The sequence below is a fragment of the Oncorhynchus nerka genome, linkage group LG19, assembly GCF_034236695.1.
Source record: "Oncorhynchus nerka isolate Pitt River linkage group LG19, Oner_Uvic_2.0, whole genome shotgun sequence".
Classification (NCBI taxonomy): Eukaryota; Metazoa; Chordata; class Actinopteri; order Salmoniformes; family Salmonidae; genus Oncorhynchus; species Oncorhynchus nerka.
In genome coordinates, this window is record NC_088414.1 from 20,882,222 (window position 1) to 20,903,316 (window position 21,095).

Genomic DNA, 21,095 nt, shown 5'->3' on the forward strand with positions numbered 1-21,095 from the left:
ATGTAAACATATTAGGTAGCATTGTTTAAAGTGGCTAGTGATATATTTGACATCATTTCCCATCAATTCCCATTATTAAAGTGGCTGGAGTTGAGTCAGTGTGTTGGCAGCAGCCACTCAATGTTAGTGGTGGCTGTTTAACAGTGATGGCCTTGAGATAGAAGCTGTTTTTCAGTCTCTCGGTCCCAGCTTTGATGCACCTGTACTGACCTCGCCTTCTGGATGATAGCGGGGTGAACAGGCAGTGGCTCGGGTGGTTGTTGTCCTTGATGATCTTTATGGCCTTCCTGTGACATCGGGTGGTGTAGGTGGCTTGGAGGGCGCTATGGTGTTAAATGCAGAGCTGTAGTCGATGAACACTAACGGATATCATGGAAGAGGAGAAGGACCGCCATGATATCATGGAAGAGGAGAAGGGCCGCCATGATATCATGGAGGAGGAGAAGGACCGCCATGATATCATGGAGGAGGAGAAGGACCGCCATGATATCATGGAAGAGGAGAAGGACCGCCATGATATCATGGAAGAGGAGAAGGACCGCCATGATATCATGGAGGAGGAGAAGGACCGCCATGATATCATGGAAGAGGAGAAGGGCCGCCATGATATCATGGAGGAGGAGAAGGACCGCCATGATATCATGGAGGAGGAGAAGGACCGCCATGATATCATGGAGGAGGAGAAGGACCGCCATGATATCATGGAGGAGGAGAAGGACCGCCATGATATCATGGAGGAGGAGAAGGACCGCCATGATATCATGGAGGAGGAGAAGGACCGCCATGATATCATGGAGGAGGAGAAGGACCGCCATGATATCATGGAGGAGGAGAAGGACCGCCATGATATCATGGAGGAGGAGAAGGACCGCCATGATATCATGGAAGAAGAAGAAAAAAAGGTTGCTGACCCCTAGTGTAGCCTTTTAGTAGCGTAACAGCAGAATCTGCGAAGGCCAGCTGCAGCAGCGGGAGGAAGAGGGTTGGAAACATTCTTTTTTCTTTTTCTCCCCTTCTGGTTAGGCTATCTTGATCTCTGGCACCCTCATGTCATTTGTGTGTCTAATTTATTTAATCAACATGTGCTTGACGCACCAGACAAGCTCAGTAGCCTACATATAGTTGATTTGATTAAAACACATGGTGTGACTATATGGGGGAAAAATACACAATACACAATTGCAATTTCTATCAATTGATTAGTTGAAAGAACAAAGCAAGTTGGGGACAAGCCTAGTTTGCACAACCAATGAATTTCTGCACAAACTGTCAGAAACCGTCTCTGGGAAGCTCATCTGCATGCTTGTTGTCCTCACCAGGGTCTTAACCGACTAACCGACTTCGGTGGGCAAATGCTCACCTTCGGTGGCCACTGGCTTATTGGAGAAGTGTGCTCTTCACAGATGAAACCCTGTTTCAACTGTACCAGGGAGCTGTCAGTGTGTGTGGTGTGGACGAGCAGTTTGATGTGAATGTTGTGAACAGAGTTTCCCATGGTGGCGGTGGCAGGCATGAGCTACGGACAATGAACACAATTGCATTTTTTTGATGGCAATTTGAATGCACAGAGATACCTTGACGAGATCCTGAGGCCCATTGCCGTGCCATTCATCCATTACCTCATGTTTCAACATGATAATGCACACAAGGATCTGTACACAATTCCTGGAAGCTGTAAATGTCCCAGTTCTTCCATGGCTTGCATACTTCTAGACATGTCATCCATTGAGCATTTTTGGGATGATGGCGTGTTCCAGTTAATGGCTGATACTCCACTCAGCCATTGAAGAGGAGTGGGACAACGTTCTAGAGGCCACAATCAACAGCGCGGTCAACTTTAAGTGAAGGAGATGTCGTGCTGCTTGGTGGTCACACGAGATACTAACTGGTTTTCTGATCCACGCGCCTATTTGTCCAGCAGAAGCATATCTGTATTCCCAGTCGTGAAATCCCTAGATTAGGGCCTAATAAATTTATTTAAATTGACTGACTTCCTTATGAACTGTAACTGAGTAAAAAATCTTTGAAATTGTTGCATTTAACATTTTTGTTCAGTGTCGATCATTCTCTCTAACCCATATTTAAAACAAATAATTTAACCTTTTAACTACACAAATCAGTTAAGAACAAATTCTTATTTACAATGACGGCCTACCGGGTTAACTGCCTTGTTCAGGGGCAGAACAACAGATTTTTAGCTTGTCAGCTCGGGGATTAGATCCAGCAACCTTTCAGTTACTGGCCCAATGCTCTAACCATTAGGCTACCTGCCGCCCCATAACACTGTAATCACTACTTCTAGGCCACTTATATCATTTTAAACATAGTAAAACGTGCTCAAATCAATTAGTTTCCAACAATATGAAGAGTTGTCCTCTGATATTTTTGTGGCAAACACAACGCTTTGTGTTCAGGACATAAAGTTAATTTCTTTGACACATTTTTGGTAGTTTTACTTTAGTGCCTTAATGCAAACCGTATGCATGTTTAGAAATATTTGTATTCTTTACAGGCTTCCTTCACTGTGTCTGTTAGTTGGGTTAGTATTGTGGAGTAAACTACAATGCTTTTGATCCATCCTAGTTTTTTCCAATCACAGCCATTACTCTATAACTGTTTAAGTCACCATTGGCCTCATGGTTAAATTCCTGAGTGGTTTTCTTCCTCTCCGACAACTGAGTTAGGAAGGACTCCTGTATCTTTTCTAGCGTCTGCGTGTATTGATACACCATCCAAAGTGAACTAAATAACTTCAAGTTAAAAGGAATATTCAATGTCTGCTTCTTTTTTTTTTTTTTTTTTTTCATCTACCAATAGGTGCCCTTCTTTGGCATTGGAAAAGCTCCCTGGTCTTTGTGGTTGAATCTGTGTTTGAAATTCACTACTCGACTGAGGGACCTTACAAGTATCTGTATGTGTGGGGTACAGAGATGAGGTAGTCATTCAGATATCATGTTAAACACTTATTGCACACACAGTGAGTCCATGCAACTTATTATGTGAATTGTTAAGCACATTTATACTCATTTAGGCTAGCCATAACAAAGGAGTGTAATACTTATTGACTCGAGACATTTCAGCTTTAAAATGTTTTATTAATTTGTAAAAATGTCTAAAAACACTTCCACTTTGACATTATGGAGTATTGTGTGTAGGCCAGTGATGATAAAATCACATTTTAATCTATTTTAAAGTCAGGCTGTAAGACAACAAAATGTGGAAAAAGTCAAGGGTGTGAATACTTTCTGAAGGCTCTGTAGCTACAAACCATATGTTTTCGACCTGCACCATTCTCTTCACAACACCACCTTGATAATTCTCCCAGTAAGAGAATAGGTCACATCTCAAAAAAACCACAATCTTCTTCCTGTACGACATGGAATAATCCACACTGCACAAAAGCAAAGTCGACGGACCAACAACACGGAAAAAAAAAAAACATTCACTGTTTTTATACCTTATTGAGAAGTGAAAGAAATTACTGCTGTGAGCTAGGCAGTGACTAGTGGGTTGTGACATCGTTGTGTGTGCCGCAGATAGCTTCCGCTACTCCTGTGACATCTGCGGGAAGAAATACAAGTACTACAGCTGCTTCCAGGAGCATCGTGACCTGCATGCTGTTGACGGTAATGGACTTGCCTACCTAACCTCTCTTCTCCTCCTTTTACTTTCCATTTTTTTGTTCCTACTAGGCCTTTCTCTTCGGTGTCTGTTTTTGAATTCAAATGGGAACTTGTTCTGTCTCCGTGGCGATGTTGACTTGACTTGCAGTTCCATAAAAGTTAGTGGTTTTGTTAATGAATTCCTTGGAAGTTGAGCATGTAAAGTCCCTAGTAAAAGGAAGATCTCAAATGCTTAAAACAGGAAACTAGCCAGTCACAGGGCTGATATTTGTAGTAATAATGTAATTGTAGCTCTTAAGCAATTTGATTGAACCTTCACTTCCACGGCTACTGCTGCTCTAAAGAAAGTACCCTTGACCCCTTCCTCCATATCGCTCTCGGTCTCCCCCTCTACCCCCAGACCCATATGAGCAGGTGGTTCTAGGACCTGTTGAAGACCTCAAGGAGGAGCCGCCAGTGGAACCATTCCAGAAGATGGGACCAAGTAAGGCTGCGCTGCATGCTGGTCTGCTGTTGCTTGGCTGATTTGGGTTTTGCTATTGGGCACACCATACTGTGCGAGATATACACTGAGTGTACAAAACATTAGGAACACCATCCTAAAATTGAGTTGCACCCCCTTTTACCCTCAGAACAGCCTCAATTAATCGGGGGCATGGACTACAAGGTGACGAAAGTGTTCCACAGGGATGCTGGTCCATGTTGACTAATGCTTCCCATAGTTATGTCAAGTTGGCTGGATGTCCTCTGGGTGGTGGACCATTCTTGATACACATGGAAAACTGTTGCGTGAGAAAAACTGGCACATACTACCATACCCCGTTTAAAGGCACTTAAATCTTTTGTCTTGCCCATTCACCCTCTGAATGGCACACATACACCTTCCATGTCTCAATTGTCTCGAGGCCTACAAATTCTTCTTTAACCTGTCGTCTCCTCTTCATCTACACTGATGTTGAAGTGGATTTAACAGGTGACATCAATAAGGGATCATAGCTTTCACCTAGTCAGTCTATCATCTGTGTTTTGTACAGTCAGTGTATACTGCAAAGTGGTTGATTATGTATCTGAGATCCATCCTTTTGCAGTGTGTTAAGGCAATGTTATTAGTTTTAGCATGTAGTGCTTTACCTCATGGATGCAATGTATTTAGCTCTGAGGATAGATATTAGTAGATTATATCCCATTATGAGCTTAATACAATATGATTAGATTTGGGGAATAATTCAGGCTCAATTCAAAGCACTGAAAATGATGGGAACCATTTCAGGGAACCACCAGAGATGCTACACATGTTGTTCTTCTATCATTACAGGAAGTTATTTTTATTGAATGCAAGTAATGTGACATTTTGAGTAACTTTTGTCAATTTCTCCCACAGAAACTGGGAGCTACGTGTGTGAGTTCTGTGGGAAGCAGTACAAGTACTTCAACCCATACCAGGAACATGTGGCTCTTCACCAACCAACGAGTAAGTCCTCTCACAGGTCTACGGAAGGGACTAGTCATCTGTTGTAGTCTAACCTCCCAAACTCTCGTCACCTGTGTTAGGTCATCAGTTCAGTTAAAGTAGGTAGATAAGTTGGCACTTATTTATTTGATGGTACTGACACAACTCTCTACCCACAGATTGGTCCTTCGATAATATGAAGTCGCCTCGGTCACGTGGAAGTGTGGGTGGAAACATGGACGTCAGCAAGTACAGTGCCACTAAATTAGAAACCGGTATGGACAACTGAGCTAGGATGTGAATGTATATATAGAGTGACAACCAAAGAAGGTGTCCCAAACCACTTAAAGATGTAAACTTTTAGACCTTAAAATGGACCGGAGAGTTTATAATGAAGTGGGCAGGTTCAAACCCTAACTGTCGTTATGTAACATTGTGATATCACTGTAAAGCAAGGCTACAACCTCCTCCCGCAGATCGTTTTGTCTCAACTTTCTCTGCTGTGATCCGAAAGCACTCCCTCGCTCGTCTTGTCTGTCATATCTCTCACCTGATCAGTTCCTCTGTCTCCACTGACTAGTCTGTCTAAGCAGAGCTATTTAAAGCTTGACACACTCCTCTAAGCACAGAATAATGGGTCAAAGGAGATGGTGGACAAGAATAGTAGGACTCTTATTCAAATGCTATGGGTGAATATTCCCTTTTTTTATTGAATCCGGTGACGAAAAAGCAATGAATCATCCCAAGGTGACACTCAATATGCAGTACCCATGATGGTCATTTTACTGGATCAGAATTGTATGGGCTTCAGAAAGCAGATATTGCATCATTATTGTATGATACGTTATGTAGCCACCTGTTTTTCACCCATGTCAGAGGCCTACACTCAAAAGTAACGTTGTTTTTTTTTGGCGTCTATCTGGACTGTTTTTACACACCAAGTAAGAAACCTTTTTGGAGAGCGCAATGGGTTTTCTTTGGGTGTTGTCAGTTAAAACATTGTATTTATTCATACTTTTTTAAATTTAGTGTGTTACTTATCTATTATGTCTCTTATTTTCTTTCTCTCTGCATTGTTGGGAAGGGCCCGTAAGCATTTCACTGTTAGTCTACACCAGTTGTTTACCAAGCATGTGACTAATACAATTTGATTTGATATATTCCACAGACAGTCCCTTCAGTCGGAAAATAGAGAGCAAAACCCAGTCCAGCTTGGTGGACACCAACAGTTCCCAGAACTCAAGCGGTGAGCACTGAGGCGCTTCTCATTAGCTGTATACTTGTGCATTTTATTAATGTCTCTCTGCACAGTGCAGTATATTTTCAGTTGGGCAACTCTGACAATCATTAGCTGTGAATGTCAATACATAGGGAGACGATGTGTTCTTACTGAGACCTGGGTAGAACATGGAGGTAGATGGAGAGTGAATCAGGCAGAAATGTGAGTGTTGGTGGCTTAGTGCAGTGTTTCCCAACCCATGTCCTCGAGTACCCCCAACAGTACACAGTTTTATTAGAACTCTGGACATGCACACCTGATTCAACTTGTCAACTAATCATCAAACCCTCAATGAGTTGAATGAGTTTGTGTTGAGTGTTTGTCGAGGGCTACAACGAAACGATGTACTGTTGGGGGTACTTGAGGACCAGGGTTGGGAAACATTGGCTTAGAGTCCAAGCATATAACCACATTCAAATCAAGGCTGTAGTCTGATTCTCCACCCTGCTTTCTGAAGTATACACTCGTTTGCTCCCCCTTGTGGATTCAAAAATAATGGATTGGTCTAGGAAATGTAGTGGAAACATCCGGTCTAGCCCATGCCTACATCAATCGAATGCTTTTAAATCCACAAGGGGAGGAGAGAAAGTGCACACTCTGAAAGGGTAGGGAATTTTATCTGAAAACCAATGCAGTGTGTCTGAGTCGGATGTCACTCACTTCCTCTCACTCAGGTACTCCAAGCCCCCTGGTGACCGGTTCGTTCCCTGCATCACAGAGTGAGTCCACTCCTCTCTCTACCTGCCTGCCTGCAAACACAAACAAATTTCACCCTCTCCATTTAGTGTATTTTGACCATAATGAGAAACAGCTGCTGCCAGTGATATTTTCCTACTCGTCATTTTACCCTGTTCATTTGGGCTTGTCACACTTGCACCTCCATTTAGGCAGTGTTTGTGACCCTGTAGTACTTGATGTGAAGGGTTGAATTTAGGCAGGTTAATCCATGGCGAATGGAAGAGACTAGGTGTTGTATGACTGTTTTAAGTGGTGTCATGACATGAGATGAGGGACTTTTTTTGCTGACTCATACTTTACCCCAGCTGGGCATAATGATTCTGTGCCCTTCAACAATAACCTGTTACAGTTGACAAGCCAGGTGGGAAAATGTCATGAAAAACCTATGCAATCAAACCTATGCAATCAAAAAAAAAATAATAATAATTAGCCACAAAGTACTTCACAACAATCAGGACCTAATGCTGCTAGAACCCCAAAGACAAAGCGACAGAGACAATGTCACTAGGTAGGAAGACTCAATCACCCTTAAATGGCATACATAGATAATAAAATATGAAATTAAGTAGGTTGAACATGTCCCTGTATTTTTATATGCGGTAAAATGAAACTTTGCCGGCAGTGACCTAGATCTAGCGACGCTCCGGGAATAGACTGGACAGGTCTACAGTGGATGTGCTCTTTCTTATGCTACGGGAAGCCTTATTCTGGGCCTTGTGTTTCTAGAACCCTACACATGTGGCGCCTGTGGCATCCCGTTCCAGTTCTACAACAACCTGCTGGAGCACATGCAGTCCCACGCTGGTGAGTTACCTGCACCTAGAGGGAGATATACCCGACTGGCTCTACTCATGGAGTGTAGTCGTCAAATGGCTGGGAGGCAAGCTTTCAGCTTGATCAAGTTGGTCTCAGTCCAAGTTGAAGTTGAATTCTACGCTTGTTAATGGCTTGATACTTTGGATTCTTAAAGTACTTTGATATTCTTTCAAACTACACCTTCATTTTGGAATAGTTTGACACAAACAGCTGCTGTATATCACACGATAAGGTTAAGATATATATCACACATCAAATGTTTTACATATTACATTTATTATGCACTTTATTTGTGTTATGACCATTGTCACCCCTGTAGTTTTATGTGTACCTACTCCTTTGGTTAATTATTGGTTGTTTTCTAACCCCATCTAACTGTTAGCCACTAGCTAACCCTCAGCTTTTAGCTAACCCTCTGGAAGTTTACGCTGCAGTTCATTAAAGGTCATCAGTCAACTGAAATACATTCATTAGGCCTTAATCCACGGGTGGGACTTGGATGGCACAGGCCCACCCACTTGGCAGCCAGGCCCACCCACTGGGAAGGCAGGCCCAGCCAATACGAAAGGGTTTTTACCATAAAAAGGGTTGTATTACAGACAGAAATAGTCCTCAGCACCCCCTCAGACAATCCCGCAGTTGAAGAAGCCGGATGTGGAGGTCCTGGGCTTGCTTGGTTACACGTGGTCTGCGGTTGTGAGGCCGGTTGGACTTACTGCCAAATTCTCTAAAACGACATTGGAGGCAGCTTATGGTAGAAAAAGTAACATTCACTTTTCTGTCAACAGCTCTGTTTGACATTCCTGCAGTCAGCATGCCAATTGCCCACTCCCTCAAAATGTGAGATATTTGTGGCATTGTGTTGTGGCAAAACTGCTCATTTTAAAGTGGCCAATATTGTCCTCAGCACAAGGTGCACCTGTGTAATGATCATGCTGTTTAATCAGCTTCTTGATTTGCCACATCCGTCAGGTTGATGAATTATCTTGGCAAAGGAGAAATGCTCACTAACAGGGATGTAAACAAATTTGTGCACAAGCTTTTTGTGCATATGAAACATTTCTGGGATTTTTTATTTCAGCTCCTGAATGGGACCAACACTTTACATGTTGCGTTTATATTTTGGTTCAGTGTATATGGCCCTATAACAATTAACCAATTACGAACACTTTAGCTATTAGCCTTTAGCTCTCCCTCTGTAGCTTGTAGCGGTTAGATACTGTAACCCTAGCTTAACAGTTAACCGACCTTCTGTCTGTTTCCCCTCAGCGGATAATGAAAAGCATACCAAAGGGGAGTCTCCAAAGACATCACCAGGCCCAGCCTCACAGGACCAGTTATGGAGGTCCCCCCAGCCCCAGCATCAGGCCCAAGCTCAAATAGTTCAAGTCCAGATACAGGCTCAATCCCAGGCTGCACAGAGAAAACACTCCATCAACCGTGAGTAAGCTACGAATCATTCAATATCGCTGTTCTAGTCAATGCTGCCTATGAATAAACAGGGTTTCCACCCACTCTTGAAAATGTGCTATGGTGATGAAATTTCACTTGTGTTATAAAATACATTTTACCAGAACATGATTCGTATTTCGTAACGGAATAAATCCGATGATAAGCACCAAGCTCTGTTGACAGAGCGGTGCCATTTCTTTTGCAGAAACCTTTGAGGATTTGACATGTTGTGGTTGTAGTCTGCAAAGTTGTTTCTGCAGGTCGCAAAAATCTAAATGAGCATGGCACAATCTAAATGAAATGTAAAAGGCTTTGCAAGTAAAAAGCTTGCAGTATGCTCAGTGCTCCGTTGACATGTCAGAGAGAGGCTTGTTTTTGTAAGAAATCTTCTGAACAGAACAGGAATTTAATATGAAAAGCGTATACTAAAATATAAAAATGCATGTTTCAAAATCAATATCCATCTTACCTCCTATATTGTTTTATGTCCTCCGGATTCCAGAAGAAAGATGATGTGTTCTATGGTAAGCCTGTCAGTTAGCCTGTCGGTTAGCCTGTCAGTTAGCCTGTCGGTTAGCATTCTCACACAGCATCCAGCCTATGTGACGCAATGCCATAATCCTGATTAATTACCACTTTTTTCCTCTGGTCTCCATTGATTTAGTCACCTTCATTTTGGCCAAATCTCCAATAACCTTTGAATGGATTATGATAGAGATGTGATTATTTTGCCCCCTTGTCAAAATATGCTTGTTTGATTGGACACCCTAATAAACACACTTTGGCCACACTGCCTATGAATACATACTTTATCTCTCTTGCTTAAACTCTTTCTCCTATCTCTTCCTCCCTTTCCCATAGTTTTTCTCTATTTTCCTCTCCCTCTCTCCTCCTCACTCTCACTGCATCTCTCCCATTCCTCTCTCTCCACAGAGAACAGTGGTGGGTTACCGGAGAAGGAAAGGCAACAGGTAGCCGAGCGTCTCCTGAGGGTGATGTGTACAGACCTGGGCATGCTCAACATGCTCAACAGCAAGGACTTCCTGAAGCTAGCCCAGACCCTGGTGGACACGGGTGCCCGCCACGGTGCCTACTCCACCCGCGACGCCCTGGGCAACATGAGCTCTCTGGCCCTACGCCAGCTTCCCGCATGTACAACCAGGTCAAGGTGAAGGTGACTTGCGCCCTGGGTTCCAACTCCTACCTGGGCATTGCCGTCACCTGCCACTCCCAGACAGTGGGACCTGATGCCTGCCTAGTGCTGACAGCCTACCAGGTGGAGGGGTCCAGGCTCAAGCGCTATGTTTTAGGCGTCAAGGAGGCAGACCTGAGGGAGGCGCCAGAGCAGGTGCACCAGTGGACACAGAACGTGCTGTCGGAGTTCGTCATGTCAGACATCCGCACGGTGTACGTGACTGAGCCGCGGGTGGGGGTGGGGGGCTTGCCGCTGGGTGGAGGCGGGCGGAGGAGGGTGTGCCTGCGGTGTGCCGGGTGCTCGTTGAGTGCTGTGGTTCAAGCGGTGCTGGGGAAGCACAGCTTGCAGGCAAGGGGGCTCCACGAGCTGGCTGAGCTGTTGGCTGCCTGCCACGACATCGCCGCCTCCACCAGCCTCTTGTCCACCAGCGCCGCCACGGATGAGGGCATGTCTAACCCCTCCACTCCCCCTGGGCTCAGCCCCACTCCTCCCTGCTGGGACCGCATGGCTGAGGCCCTCCTTCAGGTGCACTCCCACTTTGAGCAGATCTTGGAGGCGTATGGGAGGAGCAAGGCCACGGCTTCCACACTGCAGGGCCTCAACAAGCACCTTCTAGGGACAATGACCTGCCTGTTGGCCCCTCTGCGCCTGGCCGCCCTGGAACTCAGCAGCCAGAGGAGGCCAACCCTACAACAGGTGCTACCTGTCTACCTGCGCTTGGAGAAACTGTTCACCTCCAAGGCTGGGGAAGTGGGGACCTCCAGCAAGCTCTGCCATTACTTTCTGGAAGCTCTTAAGGAGAACTTCAAGGTGGAGAAAGCCCACCAGGTAGCCATGGTGCTGGACCCCCAGCTGAAGCTGCGTCCTGTCCCAGCCTACCAGCAAGAGGAGATCATCGCCCACGCCTGCGAGATGGCCACAGACGCCCGCGACGGTGGGGGGTCCGGAGGTGAGGATGTGGATGGACCCTCAACACTCAAACGGCTCCGCGTGGACGTCCCCAGGGGCGGGGTGAATGCCAGAGGGGTAGTAGCCGTGTCGTCGGGTGAGGCGTCGTCAGATGAATGCCAGACCCAGGTGAGACAGGAGGTGTTCCAGTATCTGGCTGAACCGCTCCTCCAGGGTACCAACCCAGACCTCTTCCACTACTGGAGCACCACTGTGGGTGACCGCTACCCCAGACTGGCACGCCTGGCACTGTGGCTGCTGGCCGTGCCCGCTGTGGGTGTCCGCAGCGAGTGTGTGAGCGTCTGCGAACAGAGCTTGGCCATGAAGAGGAGGCAGCAGGTCACCGCCGAGGAGATGAACAAACTCATCTTCCTGCGCTCCAACATGGCCTGAATGTTACGGTCCGACCAATAAGGCTGACCGAACCACGACCATAGCTCGACTGTCCTAGACCGACCCATCAACGACTACACAGACTTTCTACAGCGGGATAGCGGTACCCATAGTGCGATCTTCTCAAGATGCTGATCAAACTGTGGTTAGTGCCAAATGCAACAAAGAACAAATGTATTATCAGGGGTTGAATTGCTTTTAAAATTGATAGGATAAATGACAAGGATAGTAAGTAAGGGGTGTTGCGTCTGGTGCTAGCTAGTAACCGCTGTTATTCTTTGGCCCTTAAAGATCTTGCTTTCACTGAATCACTTCTGACCCTTATGTGTCAAAGTCAATTTCATGCCTTTACTATGTTATCAAACTGCCGTCTTTTTACCATTTCTTCAATGGCTTGTAGTTGTCTGGCTTTAGTAGCCCTTTGAAAGACTAAAGGAGGAAGATTGGCCTTCGGTGGTTGTGTATGGCCTGGCATCACATCCGTTCTGGACAATGGTGCCATTGGAGTGATCTGTTACTGAGTGACTATACTGAATGACTTGATGGTTGGGGTGGGTGTGATTAGGAACTCGTCGGCCTGATTGCTATATATATTTTAGTAATAATAAATTCAATATAAAGAGGAAAAGAGAACTTAAATGAAGTGGGTTTCCATCCAACTCCCCACACCTGGAAACCATGTTTCCATCCAACTCTCCACACCTGGAAACCATGTTTCCATCCAACTCCCCACACCTGGAAACCATGTTTCCATCCAACTCTCCACACCTGGAAACCATGTTTCCATCCAACTCTCCACACCTGGAAACCATGTTTCCATCCAACTCCCCACACCTGGAAACCATGTTTCCATCCAACTCCCCACACCTGGAAACCATGTTTCCATCCAACTCCCCACACCTGGAAACCATGTTTCCCCACCCCCCTAGAAACTAGGTTTGCTCGTCAGTCAGCACTCCCCCCTCCAGGTGACCAGAGGTGTCGAAAGCATTCCAAAATGCACTCTAATGCTTTCCACAGTTGTGAAGTTGGCTGGATGTCCTCTGGATGGTGGACCATTCTTGAGACACACACAGGAAAATGTTGAGCGTGAATACAACAGCGTTGCACCTACTACCATACCCCGTTCAAAGGCACTTCATAATGTTGTCTTGCCCATTCGCCCTCTGAATGGCACACATAGACAATCTATACAATTTATTGTAATTTATTATTTTGTATATGTGTTGGGCTTTATACATTTTATTTGTATGTATTAGGCTTTAGCTAAGATTATTCTTTAGAGTCAAGTATATTTGTCCAGGCCTCAATTGTTCCTTGATTAGCACCATTCATTCTCGCTGTGGATAATTCTGATATTAGAGCTTCTAACAGTAACTGTATCCACTGGAGAATTGGGAGAGAGTGAGGTGATTGCCATCTAAGACACAACAGCTTTTTTTTTGTGGCAATGCTGCCTGCCAGCAGTTAATCATCTCTTATTGAGAGGTTCAAGGAGCTATCGTTGTTAAGTAACATAATAGATGCAAAGCATTGAATATTTACATTGATGCACATTTAACTGCAGGGCACTCCCACATAATTTGAAAAATGTGCCTACCTGATTTAGGGGACACAGTGAACAGTTGGGAGTTGGGGCCAATTTGATCATAAAACGCATCCTTGGTGATAAATACAGTCTGTGAACAAACTTTAAATGAATGGTTTGTGTAGGTCATATTTTTCCATGTTCTGCTCGTTAGTCAGATTCAATTAGATCAGTCGAACAATCCTTTTTTTTAATGGCTAGCTCAGAATGAGCTTTCCAAGTTGTTTATATATTATAGAGATCAGTCCTTTCCAGAGCCCAGATAATTTATTTATAAGTCCCATCATTGGATGGTTCGGTAGTTGGGTTTCCCAAGGGACTTCTTACGCCAGCATAGCTGACGTAAAAATTTTTTTTTAAATGTACAAAAGAAAATATTTGCCTGGTAATGTGTATATCTCAAATCTTGGAATATTCTCAAACCATTTCTGTCCATGATACCGGTAAAGGTACGGATTCCAAATTTGGACCATTGGGGAGGATGCAAAAGGCTGCCCTACAGATCGCAAGGCATTCTTGTGATATATTGGAGCGTGCCATTTTGATTCCTAGTTGCGTTGTTTAACAACTGGCGCAAAATAGAAATTGTGTGAGCTATAATGGGACCAAAGCATACTTGACATTGTTTAAGGGGTATATCTGTGAAGACCACCTCTTCCATGGCAATAGGAGACAATATTTCTCTCTATTCAGCCAAGGGGAAAAATAATCATGTCTAAAACAATTTAGGATGGGTTGAAATGCTAGTGCCTGGAAATACTATTTAAAGTTTGATAGGGATAGTCCTTACGTCTTTCCCTCGTTGTGATTTTGTTCAGTTTAGAGAGATGTCTGGTCTATCAAAAGCTTTTCCTGCATGGAGAGAGAATACAGCCCAAGGAGCATCTAAGATATGTCATAGTCGAGGGAGGTTATCCAAGGATAAATGTTTTTAAACAAACCCATGTGGGCCAATTTGGGTAAATCTCGAGATGGGACGACAGCATCTTGGAAAAAACTTTTAATATTTATGTTTATAAAAGATAGGAAGAACACTGGCAGGCATCCTTACCTTTTTTTTAAACTTAAAGTGAAATTAGTGCTGTATTCACATCTCTCCCAAATGAACCTTTGTGAACAGCTGTGTTAATCATTTCGAGCAGTAGTGGACCTAATAGACCTCAGGAGGAATACCCTCCCATCCAGGTGATCATGCTAGCCTCAATGTCCTTTTGAGTTTACTGAAAGACATTTGGGCTCCCAGTGAGGTGGCTTCCTCTGATAGAAGAGGTGTTCTTAATTATTTTAGAAAGGACTTAGTCTGGGTTGGTGTGGATTTATAATCCGAGGTATACAGTTCTTTATAGAAGTGGGAAAATATTTGATTCATTTGGGTTCTGATGGTAATTCCCGTGTTTCAGATTCAATAGTCGCTATGTCAGCTAATTGATCATTAGTCCATAGCTTGTTGGCCAGTAAACGACTGGGACGAATACCATGAAAGTAATGGTTGAGTCTAACTCGAGGGATGGCAAATTCTGCTCTCTGTCTTATCAGTAAATTAAATTCTCTTGACATTGGAAAGAGTAATAGCTACCTGGTCTGAAAATAGTGTTTGTTGAGAACTCACTAACGCAGTTAACATTTCCAATTTTGATATCTTATTTAATTATAGACATGCAAGACAAGCACAATGAGACCAAGTCTCTCCAGCATATACTCTGATTACAACCTCATTGATGCCTGGCGAGCAAATAATCCTAAAGCAGAGGAGTACACTTTCCACTTAAACAGGCATAATACGTTCTTCTGTCCCGATAACAACATGGAAACCAGTTCATTCTAACAATATGTTCAGAGAATCAAAAAACTTAGGATCATATGAATTTGGAGGATACACATTAAGGCATTTTTCTTTCCGTTATGGACACATTTAAGGAAAGTGATTCTGCCTTCTTGGTCTTCGCCTTTACCCAATATTATAATTACACCTTTTAGTTTTGTTTGGGGCTGATGAAAAAGCAGTCATTTTTTACAAATTCTCTTTTCTATGTATGTCCTTTATGAGCAGATGTGTTTCTTTGAACTTTGCTATATTAATATGGTTTCTTGCTAGGATATCAAGACAGCAGGAACGTTTAATAGAAGTATTAAGGCCCTTCAAATTCCCAGAGAGAACAGCTAGTGTGGACATTGAAGAAGAAAACAAAAAGAAATCATAATGTATTATTAATGGATGTCATTTGTTTAAATTATTTAATTTTTTGGTTTCTTTCCTTTCTTTCCTTGTCTTTTATTTAATTTGTTCAATCGTGGGCATGTAATACCATTGACAGCCGTTACAAATAGCCATCCCACATTAGGGAAGTGGGAGCTAAAGATTCATGGTCCCCCAGACTAACCGCCACACCTCCCCCAGAACACCCCACTACCTCGGTGTGGTGGACACATTGTCATATAACTGGCTATCAGGAGCACATTTCATTTGTCTATGAAATCAGGCCCAACCCTCTTGATGTGTTATTTGGTCCAACTTCTCAGTAAAATCTTGACCTCCCACTTTCTTTTGCAATAAATCATCCCAGTGTATAATATTGTTTGACAGTTATTTTGAAAGAATCTAATACTAACATATCGGTTTTGAGTTTAAAAAATGAAAACTTTCCCCAGCAGAATCAAGAGATTCTTTATCGTGTTGCATCTCTCCCTTAAGTCTCTCCCTTAAAGTCACAATTTAACTCTCTGTGGAGAAATAACACAATAGTATAAAACATAGTTGGAAACTATGGCCCAATGCCAGAAAATATGTAACAAATCCTCCACATCCACACCAAGAAATTTGCACAAATGGGATTGTTCAATGCCCCATATTTGAAACATCTTGTAGCCAGAAATGTGTACAAGATCTTCAACTGAAACATTCGGATTGTGAAGATTGTTTTATACTGAACAAAAATATTAACCAACATGCAACAATTTTAAGTTACAGTTCATATAAGGAAATCAGTCAATTGAAATACATTCATTAGGCCCTAATCTATCGATTATTCATGAATGGGAATACAGATATACATCTGATCACTGATACCTTAAAAAATAAATAAAGTAGGGGCATGGATCAGAACCAGTCTGTATCTGGTGTGACCAGAGCGCGACACATCTCCTTCGCATAGAGTTGATCAGGCTGTTGATTGTGGCCTGTGGAATGTTGTCCCACTCCTCTTCAATGGCTGTGTGAAGTTGCTGGATATTGGTGGGAACTGGAACACACTGTACTCAGTGGGTGACATGTATGGTGAGTATGCAGGCCAGGGAAGAACTGGGACATTTTCAGTGTCCAGGAATTGTGTACAGATCCTTGCGACATGTGGCTGTGCATTACCATGCTGAAACATAAGGTGATGGCGGCTCATGAATGGCATGAAAATGGGCCTCAGGATCTCATCACGTTATTTCTGTGCATTCAAATAGCTTTCGATAAAATGCAGTTTGTTGTCCGTAGCTTATGCCTGCCCCTACATAACCCCACCGCAAACATGGGGCACTCTGTTCATAATGTTGACATCAGCATATTGCTTGCCCACACAACGCTATACACGTGGTTTGCGGTTGTGAGGCCAGTTGGACGCACTGACAAATTCTCTAAAATGACGTAGGTGGCTTATGATAGATAAATGAACATCACATTTTCTTTGCAACAGCTCTGGTGGGACATTCTGTAGTCAGTCAATTGCATGCTCCCTCAAAACTTGAGACATCTGTGGCATTGTGTTTGACCAAACTGCACATTTTAGTCGCCTTTTATTGTCCCCAGCACAATGTGCACCTGTGTAATCATCATGCTGTTTAATCAGCTTCTTGATATGCCACACCTGTCAGGTGGATAGATTCTCTTGGCAAAGGAGAAATGCTCACTGAAAGGGATGGAACACATTTGTGCACAACATTTGCAAGAAATAAGCTTTTGGTGCGTATGGAACATTTTCTGTGATCTTTTATTTCAGCTCATGAAACATGGGACCAACACTTTACATCTTGCGTGTAATTTTGTTCAGTGAATGGGAGTATCAAACTGCTCTTCCCAGAAAGTGGAATGGGATGGCAACCAATTTGTTGTTTTCCAAATGAAAATTATACGTCTTTATAGATTTTAACTCTACTTAACCGTCGGTAGCTGTGTTTTCATCCAATTGGTGACAGATTTTCATGCAATTATAAAAAAACATGCATTAAAAGAATATGAGCATTTTCCCACAAGTGGTGTGTCCACAAAACAGATTTGTTCCAGATAAAAAATCAGTGTGTGATGTTTTATGCACAGAAAATATACTTTTTCACATAAGTTTTTATGTACAGAATAAAACTCCAGTAGCAGTGCGTGGATAAAATCACTGGGGAAGCCAGACCCGCCAAACCTTAACACCCACCCGCTTAACCCGGAAGCCAGCTGCACCAATGTGTAGGAGGAAACACCGTTCAACTGATAACCGAGGTCAGCCTGTAGGCACCCTGCCCACCATAAGGAGTCGCTAGAACACGATGAGCAAAGTAAAGCTCTCACCGCCTAACCCGGACGACGCTGGGCCAATTATGCACCGCCCTATGGGACACCCGGTCACGGCCGGTTGTGACACAGGCTGGGATCGAACCCGGGTCTGTAGGGATGCAGGTCCTTAGACTGCTGCGCCACTTGGGAGGCCCAATCACTCACAATTTAGTCCAATCACTGTAAGCTAAATATAATTTGGCTGTCCATGGTTCTGATTTATGTGTGTGTGTGCACGTTCATACAAGTAGAAAAATATGTTGACTCTCCCTATTTGTTGAGAAACGCCAATGCCATCCTCCTCTCGTTATTGTTGATGAAACGGTCTATCACTCTGTCATACAGTACACACTACTTTTTTGTTGTCCTAGGCTACCTGGCTAAAATGCTTGCTCGCTAGCCTAACTTCCATTCTTGGGCAACGTTAGCTAGTTAACATTAGCCTTCTACATCTAGCTACATATTGAACTTCCATCCTCTCGGGCCAAGGGCACAACAATGATTGAATTAATGGTTGGATCAGAATCACCATTATAATCATTGGCCATTACCGAGAATTAAATCCACAAGTCCAAATCTCGATGTCCATCATGGCTAATGTAGGAAAGGGCCAACTTTAGCTAGCTACTCTACAGTTTTGTCACACAAACTGTTGCATTAAATAGCAAATGTGCCTACTCTGGTCTTGGCATGTGCGATCTAGCCAACAACTATCAAATACCGTGTGGGTAGGCTAGTCTACATGATGAGATTATTATGGATTAGAATATGTTTGTCAAACGGCAGTCAAGCATCGATCATCATGTTACCAGAATCGGCACTTTCACCACCCTGTGAAGTTCATCATAAATAATTTATTCTGTAGTTTAATAAACTGTGTGGTTTCCCGAGTCATTGAGGGAGGACCACACACCATATCATCATGTGACTCCAAATGTACTTCGATATGATGGTTGTTCTATAAATATTTGAGCATAAGGGCGTTTCCACTGCCATTTCTCGCAAAATACATTTTACAGACACAGAAAGATCCCACCATGTCAAACAAACAAATTATCTGTCAGCATTTATGAAATGGTACCGAAACTTCCTGTTTCCATCAGTTGTCAGGATGTTTGATTTATACGCTATGACTTTACTCGCATAAAAACTGGATGGAAACATGGTTTGTGAGATTTAATGAGGTCTACAAACAGGTTCTCTTCTCTTTTAACCCTTGTTGTTTTTAAAGACAGTCTCACTATACCAAACTCCATGTCTTTATGTATAATATGTCCGTTTCTGATATATTAGTCTTTCTTAGTCTTCATTTTGTCGTTTGTACTTTTTACATCGAATATAGACCCATGTATTAATTTATCCAAAAGCAAATAGTCCAAAGAAACTTACTGGTGTGGCAATTATGGTTTTATGCTTTTAATTCATGCACTGATTTTTCTTGTAGGGTAAAAAAAATTGGCATGGTTGATCCATCCCCGCACTTGAGTTTTGTCTGTCCTCCATTCAGTGACACACTCCACTTTCTCATTTAGGAGTTGTTTGTGAAATCTATTGTTGCCTTTGTGAAGCCTTGCACAAATAAGTTGGAATCCAACTGGCTAGCTAGACCAGTACTATATTGGAAATGAGTGTCACACACACCTAGGTACACACATGTTGTTAACATGTCTATTCAGTATAGATGGTTGACTTAACTTTCCTCTGTCCATAGCATCTGAGTTCTTTTTTTACCTCCAGAACTCAAGGACATACATTTAAGGCTATGATTTTGTCCGACATGATGAATATAATGAAATAATAAGTGTAGGATATAGATAATGCCACTGAAATTGATTTCATTTTTAAGTGGTATTTTTTTTAGACAACCATAGTCGAGGGATTTAACCTGTAGATCTTACATAAGAATTTCCAACAGTAAATTCTCCTGGACATGCAGTCGTTGATTTGGTGATCTCCAATACTATACACTTGCCTCGTACACTTTGTTGGTAGGATGAGAATTTATAACAAAGATATGCATGCAATCAATATGAGAGGACTGATCTATTCTATCGTGTAAGCCAGAGTGTTTATTCTAAAACGGAATCGTTTCAGGGGTCAGAAGTTGCTCATAGGCAGTTGACCTCAGATCAGTGTCTAGGGGCAACTTCAGCCTCCTTTCAAGGGGTGGCAGCATGCGAATACAATAACTGTTTTACGTCAGTAGAGGGAGCAAGTGTTGCAGAAATGAGGCGTACAGTTTGATAACGCCATACCTCTTTTTATAAACTAGCATTTCAAGGGTTTTGATACACACAACTCAAATACTGTTTCTTATAAAGAACTGAATTCAGATGACAAAAATATATATATTTTGCCGCTAACTAATGGCTTCGCAGAAACGCAGGTCTTGTTTTTATCCGGTGGGTATAACAAGATGCTAATGTTCACTGTAAGTACAAGATGGCTAACAAATACTCTTTCCTTCTCCTTCAGAAATTTAGACTATTCTCAATTCTAATTGAGCATCAATGTTGTTTGTCTTGTTTTATGGAAACATGTCATATTGTTTGTACTTTTTATACTCTGCTAGACTACAATTATTTTTATTTTAACTTATTTTAATTCCACCATATTTGTCTTATCGGTAGGCCTAATTTATACTTTTGTAGTGACTATTTTGATATACTGCTGATGATAGGATACAAAGTGTTTTGTTTCAGAATGTCAGAAGTGACTGCACTGTAGAATGTTCTGAAATACTTTACCCACTGTAGTATGTGCTGTGTGAATAAACTGGCTGAAATGAGCATTATCCTCTGACCACGTTCTAATGTGCAGTGTGGATGCATTGAGAGGAGTGTGTTTGTGAGACAGAAAGGACTCTTAACATGTAGACCAAGTTAGAGAGAGAGACACTCAAATATGAACATACTGAGACAGGTGGCTGCTTTTTTCAGTGCCATACAGAGGACTTCCACATGGAGAGAAAGAAAGCTGCTGAGGGAAAAACTGAGGGTTCATGGAAAGGGGTGAGAGGCCTTACATAAAGGCAGAGTGAGAGAGAAGACTCTCATGGAAGGATGGAGAGAAGCCATACAGAGGGTGG

General features: G+C 42.9%; 1 protein-coding gene across 1 annotated transcript in view; it reads left to right on the plus strand.

The window, feature by feature from the left end:
* LOC115101180 (zinc finger protein 618-like) overlaps positions 1 to 20,796 on the plus strand; it is a 53,855-nt gene extending 33,059 nt beyond the window's left edge. The window contains 10 exon segments of the mRNA XM_029620467.2: positions 3,537 to 3,626; positions 4,024 to 4,107; positions 5,005 to 5,094; positions 5,253 to 5,348; positions 6,242 to 6,319; positions 7,027 to 7,071; positions 7,817 to 7,894; positions 9,176 to 9,346; positions 10,292 to 10,504; positions 10,507 to 20,796. Of these exon segments, the coding sequence (XP_029476327.2) occupies positions 3,537 to 3,626; positions 4,024 to 4,107; positions 5,005 to 5,094; positions 5,253 to 5,348; positions 6,242 to 6,319; positions 7,027 to 7,071; positions 7,817 to 7,894; positions 9,176 to 9,346; positions 10,292 to 10,504; positions 10,507 to 11,894 (2,333 nt within the window). The 3' untranslated portion in view covers positions 11,895 to 20,796.
* Positions 20,797 to 21,095: the final 299 nt, after the last annotated feature.